The sequence below is a fragment of the Palaemon carinicauda genome, chromosome 1 (genome assembly GCF_036898095.1).
Source record: "Palaemon carinicauda isolate YSFRI2023 chromosome 1, ASM3689809v2, whole genome shotgun sequence".
Lineage (NCBI taxonomy): Eukaryota > Metazoa > Arthropoda > Malacostraca > Decapoda > Palaemonidae > Palaemon > Palaemon carinicauda.
In genome coordinates this window covers 188,558,174-188,574,381 of record NC_090725.1, presented here as the reverse complement: position 1 = coordinate 188,574,381, position 16,208 = coordinate 188,558,174, and the positions used below count along the sequence as shown (strand labels likewise).

Here is a 16,208-nt window from a genome sequence, read left to right as displayed (position 1 = left end):
CAGCGAGTCCGAACTGACCCAGTGGCTACACCTAGGCCGTTGGACTTGCGCGGAAGGGACCGACTTGCACTTAAAAGCTGCAAGATTTGGTCCATGGTTTCTGCGAGAAACCTCTTCCGCAGACGAGGAATAAATGGGCTCTCTCGTCTTTGTGTGGGTGGGGTGATCACGTCGGCAACGTGTGTAGATACACCCGAAACCACAGAGGGAAACGTCTGTTCGTCGATCAAGGCCTGAGGAACCCATAAGTCCTTCGACATTACTTCTCCCCTGGGCTTGGGAGCTTGTAAGAGGTATCGGACTAGGTGAACAACTGGCACGAACAGACGAACCCTCGAACGCAACACTGTAACACTTTGCGCATATCACTTTATCACTTTTGATTTTCTGTTTGCACTTATTTCACTGAACTCGAAACTTAAGTGGTTTGTACCTGAAACACGCAATCCTATCCTTCATTAAAAGGTAGTAATTGCGAAAACAGTATTACAATGTAACAGAAAAACATAATGAAAGATAAAGAATTCAGTGGCTGGAAAAGAGACTAAACACTAGATCAAATAAACTACGTTTAAAATCTCTCACCGCATAAAGCCTGGGAACAAGAATAAAACTCTAGAAACGTTTTACCTTCTTCCCCTATATCGACTAGGGAGAAGAGCAAAAAAACGAGAACAACATTACCCGCTTGAACGAAACGTTTATCCTCCTCTCTCTCCCTCCGTCTCTATCTCTCTCTCTCTCTCTCTTGACTTAGAACCTGAGAGATGAGCCCAATTATATATATCGTTAAAACATATTATTTGTTAAAGGAAAAAAACTGAAAGGTTTCCCAAATAAAAAGTTCCTTTATAGAATTAAAACCATTTAAGCTAAGAAAGAATGAACGAAACGCTAGAATCGGTTTACTCTTACTGCAACGTGAAACCGTGAAATACTCTCTCTCTATCGTAACGATAGAGCGCAAGTTGAACGTTCTGAACGTCAACAACTGCGGAGACTAAACAAAACGTTAGTTCAACTTTGAAAACAGTACGAGACTTATCAAAGAAATTCTTTCAAAAACATTAAAATTAAAATAGCATAAATTCTTAACAGGAAAAACGATATGACGAGCTCAATGTTAATTAACTTCGGTTCCAAGTAAGGACCGCCTACTATTAGGAAAGGTCGCGTATAAACAAACATAAAAAAAATAATTTTTATAAGTTTATAATAAAAGGAAAGTTAATCGAAGAGGCCTATAAATGGCGGAGAGATATAAAATAAAAAATGAAAGAGAGTCTATACTCTCTTCGACACCAACACTTCCGTCTAAGGGAAGGGTCGGCCATTTAAAAGTGAAAGAGAGTCCATACTCTCTTCGTCACCATAATTAAATCAAATTAATTCCAAAAGCTTGCTAAGCTAATGATAAAGCTTCCTGAATAGCGAAGGCTAAACTCTAGAGCAAATACATCACCAAATCGTGAACAATAACTCCAGAATCAACAGCGTATCCAAGTAGGTCTAGCCGGAGGCACGACAGAGGAAAAATTGAGTTCTTGTTGACAAGAAGTACTTGAGTACCTGCTCACAGATGGCGCTGTTGTGTACACCCCCACCTGTATAGCGATCGCTGGTGTATCCCGACCGTAGATTTCTGTCGGGCAACAGAGTTGACAGCTACATGATCATCGGGTAAGATTAATATTGAAAAATACCTTTTCATTCATGCAAACTAAAACCGGGTAACAATGCCCTCAACCTTCTGCTACTTGTCCATTAAGGAGCCTGAGGTTTAAACCAGCTGTTGTGCAGCCACCACAGGGCTGATACAGAACGTATCGAGCCTCCTGTGGGTCACGTCTTACAGATAGTGGGCTGCGAAGGTCGTCTGACGCTTCCACACCCCTGCTTGTAGAACCAGTGTCACTGAGTAGTTCTTTTTGAAGGCCAGGGACGTCGTAGCTATGCCCCTGACATCATGCGCTCTAGGGCGACGTGACGGAGGAGGGTCGGGATTCAGGGACAGATGAATTACCCTACGAATCCAAGCCGAGATAGTATTCTTGGTAACCCTCCTATTTGTCCTCCCAGTGCTTACAAACAATGCTTGCACGTGAGGACGAACTGCAGCTGTTCTCTTAAGATAGAGCCTCAGACTCCTTACTGGGCACAGTAGGAGATGGTCTGGGTCATCTGTTACAGAACGAAGACTCAAAATCCAGAAAGAGTCAAACCGAGGGTCCGGCACTCCCGGATTCTGAGTCTTAGAGCAACAAACTCAGGGACGAATCTCAACGTTACCTCCCCCATCCCCTTGAATGGGCGATGTCATACGAGAGACCATCAAGTTCACCAACTCGCTTGGCCGAAGCCAAAGCAAGTAGGAACACCGTCTTCCAAGTCAGGTGGCGATCTGAAGCCTGGCGTAATGGTTCGAAGGAAGGTCTCTTAAGAGACCTGAGAACTCGAACCACGTTCCATGGAGGAGGTCTCACTTCCGACTGAGGGCAGGTAAGTTCATAACTTCGTATGAGTAAGGAAAGTTCTAGCGAAGAAGAAATGTCCACTCCTTTGAGCCTGAAGGCTAGACTTAAGGCTGAGCGATAGCCTTTCACTGCCGAGACTGAAAGGCGCATTTCTTCTCGCAAATACACAAAGAACTCCGCTATTGCTGGAATAGTGGCATCGAGTGGAGAGATACCCCTTCCACGACACCAACCACAGAAAACTCTCCACTTTGCTTGGTAGACCCCTGCAGATTACTTTCGCAGGTGTCCAGACATCCTTTTCGCAACTTGCTGCGAAAATCCTCTCTCTGCGAGGAGATGCTGGATAGTCTCCAGGCGTGAAGCCGAAGCGAAGCTACGGCCTTGTGAAAGATGTTGGCGTGTGGTTGTTTGAGTAGCTTGTGTCATGGAGGGAGTTCTCTCGGGAGTTCCGTTAGGAGTTGCAGAAGGTCAGGAAACCATTCCGCATGATGCCATAGCGGAGCTATAAGTGTCATTGAGAGATTGACCGATATTCTGGTCTTGTTGAGTACCCTCCTCATCAGACAGAACGGGGGAAAGGTGTAAACGTCGATGTTGTCCCACCGTTGTTGGAAGTCATCTTGCCAGAGTGCCTTGGGGTCCGGGACTGGGGAGCAGTACAGCGGGAGCTTGAAGTTCAACGATGTAGCGAACAGATCCACAGTCGAGGAACCCCACAAAGTCAGGACTTTGTTGGCTACTAGACGATCCAAAGACCACTCGGTACTCACTATCTGAGACGCCCTGCTCAGACTGTCGGCGAGCACATTCCTCTTGCCTGGAATGAAGCGAGCCAATAGTGGAATCGAGTGGTCTTCGGTCCATCTCAGTATCTCTACTGCAAGATGGGATAGCTGCTCCGAAAAGGTACCTCCCTGCTTGTTGATGTAAGCCACTACTGTGGTGTTGTCGCTCATCACCACCACATAGTGACCCGCCAGGCATTGTTGGAACTGTTGAAGGGCCAGGAATATGGCCTTCATTTCCAGCAGATTTATATGGAGGCACTTTTCTGATTCTGACCACAGGCCTGAGGTCCTGTGGTTCAGAACGTGGGCCCCCCACCCTTTCTTTGAGGCGTCCGAGAACAGCATCAAATCCGGGGGGAGGACGAGAAGATCCACTCCCTTTCGTAGGTTCTCGTCTGTCACCCACCATTGAAGGTCCGTCCGTTCCGCAGGACCCATAGGGGCCATGACGTCCGGGGAGATAACAGGAGCACCCGAGCGCATGTCCAGTAGGACTGGCCAAGGGCGCGATAGCAGGGTCGCAAGCGACCTGGGAACGAGAGGTTTGGTGATGGTCTGGTTGGACCGGTTTACTCGCCTGTGTAAGCGCTAGTTGCGCTGGCGATCGTGGGCGCGCAGAGCGTGCTTCAGGAACAGGTCGCACCGGGGTTCGCTGCTTTGGAGGTCGCGTGGTGCGAGCCGCGTGAGGGGGCTCTAGAGTTAGTTGCGCCACCACCGCTGTATTAAAGACAGGCACGGGACGTGTAGCAGGAACAGGGCATGATTTGGGTGCGATTTGGGCGCGTCGGGCGCGATCGTATCTGAAGTAGATTTGCGCGGTTCCAGAGGCGGCCGTGAGCGCCCGTGCGCTGGCTTGGCAACCTCTGGGGCGACGAGCTGAGTCGCCGCGACGCGTGGTCGCGTTGGTGCTGGAACAGGAACTGCGCGCGGGCGCGCATCGCGAACCTCTCTCGTATCGCGAGCCTCCCTTGTATCGCAAACCTCCTTAGGTGGGTGCGATGGGTCCAAAGCGACACGTGGGCGCGTTGGGGTGCGCGTGAGCGCTGGAGCTGGAATCGCGCAGGGACGCGTATCGCGTCTATCCCCCGCAGGGCGCGACGAGTCCGTAAGAACCTGTGGGCGCCTGTGCCATTGCGCGCGATGAAACAGGAACAGGGGGCAGGCGAGGTGCCGGAGGGCGCGTGGGCGCTGGAGCACCGGTGGACGCATAGGCGCCATATCAGGAACTGGCCGCGAGTGCGCAGGCGAGCGCGGCGGCACTATAACAGGAACAGGGCGCGTTTGCGCAGTTGGGCGCTTGCGCTCTACTTCAGGAACTGCTGGAGGGCGACGGGGCGCCGATGGGCGCGGGCGCGCAGGGGAACCCTGGCGAGCAACAGGAACAGTGGCGCGAACGCCTAAGGGTGAGCGCCGAGGCGCTTTGTCAGGAACGTCAGGAACAACAGCAGCAGGGAGTGCAGGCGGAGCCTTACACTTAGGGGCGAGAGGCGCAGTTTCGCGCTCAAGTCCCTGAGACCCCGAAGGGTCAGGAGACTGCGCAGTGGCAGTCTCCGGCGCGTAAAGCGCGTCAGCAGCTTTAGATGTCGGTGGTTAGGGCGACAGCTCACATTGTCCCGAAGGACGACCATCCTCCGACGGGGATTGCGAACGATCCCTGGAGAGGTCAAGGTTGGTAGCAGGCAGGTCAGGAGAACGGCGAGTCGTCTCCTCCGCAGAGGACTGTGGTGACGACGAGCCGAAGAGGCGCCTCCCAACCCCTTTAAAGGGGGAAGGAAGGCCTCTACGGCGAAGGGGAGGACGAGCCTTCCGCCTTATACGCCCACGAGGGGCCGTGGGATCAGCAGGCTGACCATCAATGGGCCTCCGAAGAGGCGTCTCTACCAGAGAACTCCCCCGAGAGGGAGTCTCAACGGAAGGAGAGACCGTGGGACTAAGCTCCTCCCTCGGAGTATGTTCGGAGGGGGAGACAGAGCCTTCTGCTACCGCAGCCACAGGAACGGGAGTTTGGCCAGACCCACGGGATGTTTCCGACACAACAACGTCAACCACAGACAGAGGATCTATCTCCGCTGAAGTTGACGATTGTTCGGCAGCTGCACCCCGTTTGATCATCTCAAACAGGGCTTCCTTGGAGGGCGAACCCTGTAGCCCCAAGGAAGCCCAAAGCTGAAAAAGATCATTGTTAGAAACAAATACTTCCTCCGAGGGGGGAGGGGCAGCAGCCTCGCTATGGGAGGCAATGACCTCTCCCTCACTACGGGATCGGTTAATGACATCAACAACATTACGGTCTACGCTACCACTCGCCGGCCTCTCAGAAGAGGCCGCCCGAGCGGGAGCTTCGGAGGAGGAATGGGCGGCGGAAGAAGAAGACTGGATTTTCTCTCTTCCCAGAAACCTCGGAAGGAAAAAGATCCCTTTTAGCCTTCTTCTTACGTCGCCGGGCAAACCTCTCCCACTGGGAGGTAGACCACTCCCTACACTCAATGCACAAATTAGAACTATCACACCGTTGGTCCCTACACTGAGGGCATAAGGAGGGAGGATCTATTTCCACGGCCGACCAAATTATGGCAGTCAACAAAGAGGAGAGTGCTGACAGGTCTGTCGTCTCTCCGAGCCAAAAGTAAAGTGAGATAACTGCCGGTGTGTGTGAGGGGGGAGGGGTAGCTAGCTACCCCTCCCTACCCCCCGCTAACTAGCGGTGGGGTAGGAAACCCTCGTTAAAACTTTATGGCTCGTCATCGGCTGCGCCGAAGTAATTACCCCATGTAAATAGCATGGTTTGTATTCAGTTACGGAACAAATCGAAATCCAAACGTAATCCAAGAATATCCAAAAGCAAAATCAAACAAGCGTGAGTCAAAACCAAAGTATTGTACATCACCAAAGTAATTCAGCAAAAAATCAGTAACTGTCGAGTAGAATATCCAACGATATCGCTGCTAGCGACGGCAGGGAAGATATGAGGAATCATGGAATAGTTCCAGGTATCTCGCTAGGGGTGCACAGGTGGTACACCTGGCTATCCAATCGCCGATTGCCGCGAGTTTTGAATTTTCTGCCGTGACGTCAGGGACGTAAGCTATATATATAACTACCGGGTAAGTCTTATGTTTAAAACGTCAATGTTGTACCCAGCGTTGTAGGCATGCTTCTTGCCAGAGAGCCTTGGGGTCTAGGATTGGGGAGCAGCAGAAGGCTGAGGTTCAGGGGTGTTGCGAAAAGATCCATAGTTGGAGAACCCCGTAAAGTCAGGACTTCGTCGGCTACAATGTGATCCAAAGACCATTCAGTACACCTTATCTGAGATGCTGTGCACAGATTGTTGGCGAGCACATTCCTCATGGTTCTGCTACTCCCGGGTTCTGAGTCTTAGCAACAAACTCAGGGACGAATCTGAACGTTACCTCCCCCCATCCCCTTCAATGGGCGATGTCATACGAGAGACCATGAAGTTCACTGACTCGCTTGGCTGACGCCAGAGCTACTGTAGTAGGAACACCGTCTTCAAAGTTAGGTGGCGATCTGAAGCCTGGCGTAATGGTTCATAGGGAGGTCTCTTAAGAGACCTGAGAACTCGAACCACGTTCCATGGGGGAGGTCTCACTTCGACTTGGGACAGGTAAGTTCATAACTCCATATGAGTAAGGAAAGTTCTAGCGATGAAGAAATGTCCATTCCTTTCAGTCTGAAGGTGAGGCTTAAGGCTGAGCGATAGCCTTTTACTGCCAAGACTGACAGGAGCATTTCTTCACGCAAATACACGAGGAACTCTGCAATTGCTGGAATAGTGGCATCGAGTGGAGAGATACCCCTTCCACCACACCAACCACAGAAGACTTTCCACTTTGCCTGGTAGACTGCTGATGACTTACGCAGGTATCCAGCTATCTTAGTCGCAACTTGTTGCGAAAATCCTCTCTGAGTGAGGAGATGCTGGATAGTCTCCAGGCATGAAGTCGTAGCGAAGCTACGGCTTTGTGGAATATGGTGGCATGGGGTTGTTTGAGTATATTGTGTCGTGGAGGGAGTTTTCTTGGGGGCTCCGTTAGGAGCTACAGAAGGTCCGGAAACCACTCTGCGTGATGCCGTAGCGGAGCTATGAGGGTCATTGAAAGATTGACCGATGTTCTGGTCTTGTTGAGTACCCTCATCAGACAGAACGGGGAAAAGGCGTAAACGTCGATGTTGTCAAACCGTTGTTGGAAAGCATCTTGCCAGAGCGCCTTTGGGTCTGGGACTGGGGAACAATACAACGGGAGCCTGAAGTTCAGGGCCGTTACCAACAGGTCCACAGTCAGAGAACACCACAAAGTCAGGACTTTGTTGGCTACTAGATGATCCAAAGACCACTCGGTACTCACTCTCTGAGATGCTCTGCTCAGGTTGTTGGCGAGCACATTCCTTTTGCCCGGAATGAAGCACGCCAATAGTGGTATAGAGTGGATTTCGGCCCATCTCAGTATCTCTACTGCCAAATGGGATAGATGCTGCGAAAAAGTAGCTCCTTGCTTGCTGATGTAAGCCACTACTGTGGTGTTGTCACTCATCACCAACACTGAGTGACCCGCCAGGAACTGTTGGAACTGTTGAAGGGCCAGAAAGACGGCCTTCATCTTTAGGAGATTTATGTGGAGGTACTTTTCTGACTCTGACCAGAGGCCTGAGGTCGTGTGGTGCAGCACGTGGGCCCCCACCCTTTCTTTGAAGCGTCTGAGAACAGCATTAAATCTGGGGGAGGACGAGAAGGTCCACTCCCTTTCGTAGGTTCTCGTCTGTCACCCACCACTGGAGGTCTGTCAGTTCCGCTGATCCCATGGGGATCTGAATGTCAGGGGAATCGCGAGTTTGATTCCACCGGGACTTGAGTTGCCACTGGAGGGATCTAATCCTGAGGCGACCATTGGGAACTAGACAGGCCAGCGACCAAAGGTGACCGAAGAGACATAACCATGTTTGGGCTGGAAGTTCTTCTCGTCTGAGAAAGGGTCTTGCGACCTTTCTCAGCCTTGTTATTCTGTCGTCTGATGGGAAGGCTTTGTGGAGATTGGTGTCTATGACCATGCCTAAGTATACCAGTCTCTGTGTAGGAAGCAGGGAAGACTTCTCGAGATTTACCATGATCCCAGATCCTGGCAAAGTCTCAGAAGTTTGTCTCGGTGTTGAAGAAGGGTTGACACCGAGTCTGCTAGGATTAGCCAGTCGTTCAGATAATGGAGGAGATGGATGCCAATCCTGTATGCCCAAGATGACACTAGGGCAAACACTCTGGTGAAAACTTGGGGTGCTGTGGAAAGACCGAAGCAGAGCACCTTGAACTGGTACTTTCTGTTGTCTAGGCTGAATCTTAAATACTTCCTTGAAGACGGATGGACTGGGATCTGGAAGTACGCGTCCTCTAGGTCCAGTGTACACATGAAGTCCTGAGGCCTTACTACTAGTCTGACCGTGTCTGCCGTCTCCATGCTGAACGGAGTTTGTTTGACAAACTTGTTCAGGGCTGGGGACTCGTCGAGGACCTCTTGAAGAGCGCCCGTCTTCAACAGGGTCTGGACTTATGCCTGAAGGGCCTATCCTCTTGCCGATCCCATGGCAAAGCAGTCTATTGACACTGGATTCCTGGTCAGGGGAGGGAGAGATGTTATGAACGGGATGCGATATCCCAGACGAATCACGGAGATTGTCCAGAGATCGGCCCCGAGTTGCTTCCACCTGTCCGAGCAGCTTTGAAGGCATCCCCCCACTGGTGGAGAAGCAGGGGGAGTGCCGATCCTAGCGTTTGCGGCCTTGGCTGCTCCCTCTAGGATTTTTCCCTCCGCTGGAGGACTTAGTGCCAAAGGGTTTATTAGACACCACTGTCTTTGCTGCTGTTTTCGTCGTTGTGGTCTTGGTTGGACGGGACTGCTGGAGGTATTTTTGCGTATTTTACGATGGAAGATATAGAAACTTCATGGTGAATTCTTTGATACACCATCCAATGTTGGTAATTTTTTTAAATCTCATAATATAATAACCCAACGTTTAGTGTCCGAAGTGCATATAAGTTAAAACGTCACAGTCACAAAACCCCGGTGACCCACAAGGTTCGTCGTCCCAGTCATAAAAGTAAGTCATTAATTTCTTTAATTTTAATGTGTTAGTTTTACTATTTTTTTGGCATAGGTCGAAAACTGCTATGTACAAATGAATGAATGGGACCGACGACAACCGTCCCGTAGAATGTCAATAAATAAATGAAAAATATACCGTTAGTATAGGATATAGATAATTAGCGTATTTTTTCACCCAAGAAGGTAAAGTATAGAGAAGAAAAGGCTTGTTTTACCATTATATACAGTTTCCCCAATATGTTTTCCCCACCGAAAACCCCGAGTTCCCGCTGAGAGTCCCCCATTATCGGTGGATATAGATACATATATAATTCTGGAACTATTAATTACCGACAGGAACGAGTGTCATTTTCGAAGAGAACAGACCTTTTCCTATAGAAAAAAGAAGTTATTTCCCTAGGTTACATTACCCTATAATACAGTATAATAATACCGACAGCTGTACTGGGTTAATCGTGCATTTTCAATGGAAATGAATCTCAAATTCATAAAAAATACAATAAAATTAATTTTAGGGTAATACTTCATATTCACAAATAATATATTGGAGCCTTTGTATAATGACAGACAGGACCTCCTTTGTGTATAAAACACCACCTAACCTAACCTACAAGTTGTGTCCTTACCTACTTAAAGAACGGGGGCTAACACGACCCTGCAACACCCTTAGACAGCTGCATTCTTAGCAATAGGGTTGAAAATAGGGGAGTTGTGGGGCATGTCCGTCATCATACACACACCCCAATTTATGTAAAAATTTGCCTTAAATTATAACTTTAATGGTTATCCCTTCCACAAAAGACTAAATGTCATAATGGTAAAATATTAGCAAAATCCTTAATGCAACACCCTCCCCCGAGCTACCAACTTCGACTGTATCCAGATTAGTCTTAACACCTAAGGGAAGCAATATAAGTGATAGTGAGGCTTCATCATGTCACATCATAGTTACCTTTTCGTCATCTAAATCCATTGATATTACACCTGCCCGGCCCCACACTTGTCTGGCAGATAATTCAGCTTGAGGAGTTTGATCAGGGTCTAAACCTACACCATTATTAACTTCCATTCCTCCTACTTTCTTATTAACACTACGGACACCTTCACTATTAACTTCTGCCTGCAGTACCTCCTCTTCAACTAAACTCCCATCAGTGTACAGAAACGGATTAGTTGACCTTTTCTTCTCGTCAGTCATTCTTACTTCGGAATGATATGTTATCGGTTTGTTTACTTCTGCCAATAGACATAGAGTGACATTCCACCAAAGACGATAAGTACCATAAGAGATGAAATGGCCCCCAGTGTTGAGTATATAGCTCCTTATTTCTATTGTCATTTTCTAATTGCATCTTGTACAAAACCAAACTTTGTAGAAAATAATCAGTAATTTTTTTATAGTTTAATCTCCTAAATACGATAATCATGAAATGTTTCAATCCGGAGTATTTGAGGTACGGATTCGCGTGCACCTCCGATGAATGGCAAACAATATCGAGTATTTATTTTTAATAGATATTAGCGTCAAACCCAATATATGGAACCACAAATTAAACGATTTCAAGTTGAACTTAATCATATGTAGGCCTATATCAATTTCAAAAGGTTTATTGATAGTTAAACAAGTTGCCTCAGTTGCTTCTTTTTTATAAAATATAGATGAATATTAATAATTTCTGCCTTCAATATCATTTAAATATTGGGTCACGTTCTCATTAATTTTGCAGAATGAGATATATGCAAATCCCGTTAGATTAACCTACTATTTTGAAAGCCCATAGCATACTCTGCAAAGAGTATGCCTATATCATACATACATATACCAAGGCACTTCCCCCAATTTTGGGGGGTAGCCGACATCAACAAATGAAACAAAACAAAAAAGGGGACCTCTACTCTCTACGTTCCTCTCAGCCTAACAAGGGACTCAACCGAGTTCAGCTGGTACTGCTAGGGTGCCACAGCCCAACCTCCCACACTATCCACCACAGATGAAGCTTCATAATGCTGAATCCCCTACTGCTGCTAACTCCGCGGTCATCTAAGGCATCGGAGGAAGCAGCAGGGCCTACCAGAACTGCATCACATTCACTCGCCATTCATTCCTATTTCTAGCACGCTCTCTTGCCTCTCTCACATCTATCCTCCTATCACCCAGAGCTTCCTTCACTCCATCCATCCACCCAAGCCTTGGCCTTCCTCTTGTACTTCTCCCATCAACTCTTGCATTTATCACCTTCTTTAGCAGACAGCCATTTTCCATTCTCTCAACATGGCCAAACCACCTCAACACATTCATGTCCACTCTAGCTACTAACTCATTTCTTACACCCGTTCTCACTCTCACCACTTCGTTCCTAACCCTATCTACTTTAGATACACCAGCCATAGTCCTTAGACACTTCATCTTAAACACATTCAATTTCTGTCTCTCCATCACTTTCATTCCCCACAACTCCGATCCATACATCACAGTTGGTACAATCACTTTCTCATATAGAACTCTCTTTACATTCATGCCCAACCCTCTATTTTTTACTACTCCCTTAACTGCCAACAACACTTTGCAACCTTCATTCACTCTCTGACGTACATCTGCTTCCACTCCACCATTTGCTGCAACAACAGACCCCAAGTACTTAAACTGATCCACCTCCTCAAGTAACTCTCCATTCAACATGACATTCAACCTTGCACCACCTTCCCTTCTCGTACATCTCATAACCTTACTCTTACCCACATTAACTCTCAACTTCCTTCTCTCACACACTCTTCCAAATTCTGTCACTAATCGACCAAGCTTCTCTTCTGTGTCTGCAACCAGTACAGTATCATCCGCAAACAACAACTGATTTACCTCCCATTCATGGTCCTTCTCGTCTACCAGTTTTAATCCTCGTCCAAGCACTCGAGCATTCATCTCTCTCACCACTCCATCAACATACAACTTAAACAACCACGGCGACATCACACATCCCTGTCTCAGCCCCACTCTCACCGGAAACCAATCACTCACTTCATTTCCTATCCTAGCACATGCTTTACTACCTTTGTAGAAACTTTTCACTGCTTGCAACAACCTTCCACCAACTCCATATAATCTCATCACATTCCACATTGCTTCCCTGTCAACTATATCATACGCTTTCTTCAGATCCATAAACGCAACATACACCTCCTTACCTTTTGCTAAAAATTTCTCGCATATCTGCCTAACTGTAAAAATCTGATTCATACAACCCCTACCTCTTCTAAAACCACCCTGTATTTCTAAGATTGCATTCTCTGTTTTATCCTTGATCCTATTAATCATTACTCTACCATACACTTTTCCAACTACGCTTAACAAACTAATACCTCTTGAATTACAACACTCATGCACATCTCCCTTACCCTTATATAGTGGTACAATACATGCACAAACCCAATCTACTGGTACCATTGACAACACAAAACACATATTAAACAATCTCACTAACTATTCAAGTACAGTCACACCCGCTTCCTTCAACATCTCAGCTCTCACACCATCCATACCAGACGCTTTTCCTACTCTCGTTTCATCTAGTGCTCTCCTCACTTCATCTATTGTAATCTCTCTCTCATTCTCATCTCCCATCACTGGCACCTCAACACCTGCAACAGCAATTATATCTGCCTCCCTATTATCCTCAACATTCAGTAAACTTTCAAAATATTCCGCCCATCTTTTCCTTGCCTCCTCTCCTTTTAACAACCTTCCATTTCCATCTTTCACTGTCTCTTCAATTCTTGAGCTAGCCTTCCTTACTCTCTTCACTTCTTTCCAAAACTTCTTATTCTCTTCATATGAATGACCCAATCCCTGACCCCACCTCAGGTCAGCTGCCCTCTTTGCCTTACATACTTTGCGCTTTACTTCCACATTTTTCTCTCTATATTTTTCATACTTCTCTATACTATTACTCTGCAGCCATTCTTCAAAAGCCCTCTTTCTCTCTTCCACTTTTACCTTCACTCCTTCATTCCACCATTCACTGCCCTTCCTCATGCTGCCTCCAACAACCTTCTTGCTACACACATCACTTGCAATCCCAACAAAATTTTCTTTTACTAACTTCCACTCCTCCTCTAAATTGCCAGTTTCTCTTACTTTCACTTCGTCATATGTCATTTTTAACCTTTCCTGATATTTACTTTTTACCCCCGGTTTTATTAGTTCTTCAACCCTCACTAGCTCCCTTTTACATCCACCTACTCTATTCCCCCACTCTTTTGCTACAACTAATTTTCCTTCCACCAAAAAATGATCAGACATACCGTTAGCCATACCCCTAAACACGTGCACGTCTTTCAATCTTCCAAACATTCTTTTAGTTATCAACATATAATCCATTAATGCCCTTTCTACTACTCTTCCATTTGCCACTCTTACCCATGTATACTTATTTTTATCTTTCTTTTTGAAAAAGCTATTACTTATCACCATCTCTTGCTCAACACACATATCCACCAGTCTCTCACCACTCTCATTTTCACCTGGTACGCCATACTTCCCAATGACACCTTCTACCTCTCCAGCGCCCACTCTAGCATTTAAGTCACCCATGACAACTACACAATTCCTTCTACCCAGTCCTTCTACACACCTAGTTAATTCATTCCAGAACTCATTCCGCTCTTCTTCACTTTTCTCACTACCTGGCCCATACGCACTGGCAAACGCCCAACATTCCCTACCCAACCTAACCCTTACTCACATTAACCTAGATGATATCCCCTTCCATTTCACTACTTTACCTGTCATCCATTCACTCAGCAATAAAGCCACACCCTCTCTCGCTCTTCCCCTTTCAATCCCAGACACTCTACCAGACATTTCACCAAACATCACTTCACCCTTTCCTTTTATCTTCGTCTCACACAAAGCCAATACATCCATCCTTCTATTCCTAAACATACTTCCAATTTCACATCTTTTACTCTCTATCGTACTACATCCACGCACATTCAAACACCCCAAAACTAGAGTGCGGGGAGCAGTCACTCTCCCTCCAGCTCCATCTCTTTGTCGATGTCTCACAGGATGTAGATACAGGAGAGGGGGTTCCCAGCCCCCTCGTCCCGTCCCTTTTAGTCGCCTCTTATGACACGCAGGGATAACGTTGGCGCTATTTCAATTGTCTCTACGCCCCCGCGGCCACAGGGGCCAGTATATATAAAGTACATATTTCCCTTACGTCACAAAAAAAAAAAAAAAAATTATAACAGCACTAAGATCGCTTATGTTCGAATCGGCTAGCCAACCGGTGTCCTCATGTTCATAGAAAGGTGTTTGTTTCCATTGCCTTTAATGACTTCTGAATTTTCTCGCTCCCAGTAAAGCAGGAGGCCTATTATGCTTAAATGGATAACAAATGAGATTTGACTTGGAATAACTGTACTCAACTTAGAGCTTTTACTCAGAGAATTTATACTTCAACTGAAAAGGAATACAATTTATAACTAAAAAGAAAGCCTTCCAGGTACAACTCAGGAACATAAGTGGTTGGCTATCCTTAAATCTGCACTCTTTCGTGTAGGTGTAACAGTTCCTCCGTTACTTAATTCAGATACCTCTGTCACTCACTGTCCAAAGGAATGGGCATCTACTTTTGGCTAATGTGCTTGACAGTAAGCAGAGTAATGAGAAACTATAGTTTAGCCTTTCGATCTCAGGAAATTAAAGTTCGCTTGGTGGATCTTGATGCTTATAGAGGTGTACAGTAGACCTAAATGACATGTTCCTTTGTTTATCTATAAAGATTGCAGATTTCTTAGCTCGGAAGTTATTTGTTGCTTTCGGCAAGTTAGAAAGAAGAAGTTCTTTTAGCACTTGTTGGAGAATTAGTAATGTTAGGCTACTCCATTAGGTTAATGCGCTTGTGGTAACTCAAGTCCAGCTAATTAACGCCAAATTTCCACAACTCCCATATTATATAAAAATTTTGAGCATCTTTTGGCAAAACGTCTAAATAGGTTTTCTGAAGATAATCATCTGTTCCCTAGTTTGCAATTTGACTTTCGTAAAAGCCTTGGAGCATGTGTGCCCTTCTTACATTCGCCAATGCTGTACAGAAATCCCTTAATTATGGTCTCGAAGTTCATATGATTGACCTTGATTTTAGTGTTATTCGTGTGGTACATGTTTACAAACTCTAACAGTTTAGAGTGGATGAATCTTTTCTAAGCATCATTATTGAATTTTCAAGTAATAGATCGCAGAGAGTTATTGTTGATGGGCACCAGAGCGAGCATAGGGCTATGGTATGAGGTGCTCCTCAGAGTACTGTTCTTGGCCCATTACTTTCCATACTAAATACACATGACATATGGTTTGGCATAGAAAATAAGCGTGTTGCATGTGCAGATGATGCTACTCTCTTTACATCAATTCTGTGAGTAATTTTTTCTTCACTCTTCTTCTTCCTTTTGTATTTAGGCCCTCCTAATATTATAGTTATCCCTTAAACGTTCTCTCCTACATTAAGTTTTCTTTACTGAAATATTGGGAGGACTATTTTAAACTAAATAAACCTGTCGACAATAGCGAACGCCATGTTCGTGACGTCACAGAATAGATACGCACATCAAAAGCCTTAGGGCCCGGCCACACCAAGCGTGGCTAGCGGCGCAGTTAGCGGGAAGAGGTTCCCGTGGCAAATTGAAATCTAAGGTATCTTATGTAGGTGGCCAGATAGGAGTATTAGGAGGCGCGGGAAGCCTCCACCCGCTGCAGTTGCCGCCAGACCATGTTTCATGTTATAAAAAATCGTGGCGGTTCGAGCGTCTTCACCCAAGATTACACCATT

General features: G+C 46.4%; 1 protein-coding gene across 3 annotated transcripts in view; it reads right to left on the bottom strand.

Moving 5' to 3' along the window:
* The window catches only part of BORCS6 (BLOC-1 related complex subunit 6), a 230,074-nt gene extending 219,268 nt beyond the window's left edge, over window positions 1-10,806 (bottom strand). For 2 of the 3 annotated variants that reach the window (XM_068386617.1, XM_068386625.1), the window contains exon 1: window positions 10,331-10,684. In XM_068386617.1, coding sequence (XP_068242718.1) covers window positions 10,331-10,576 — 246 coding nt within the window. In that variant the 5' untranslated portion in view covers window positions 10,577-10,684. Of the gene's footprint in view, window positions 1-10,330 lie in introns of all 3 variants that reach the window. The other variant, XM_068386632.1, reaches the window with a different exon arrangement.
* Between the last annotated feature and the right edge of the window lie 5,402 nt (window positions 10,807-16,208).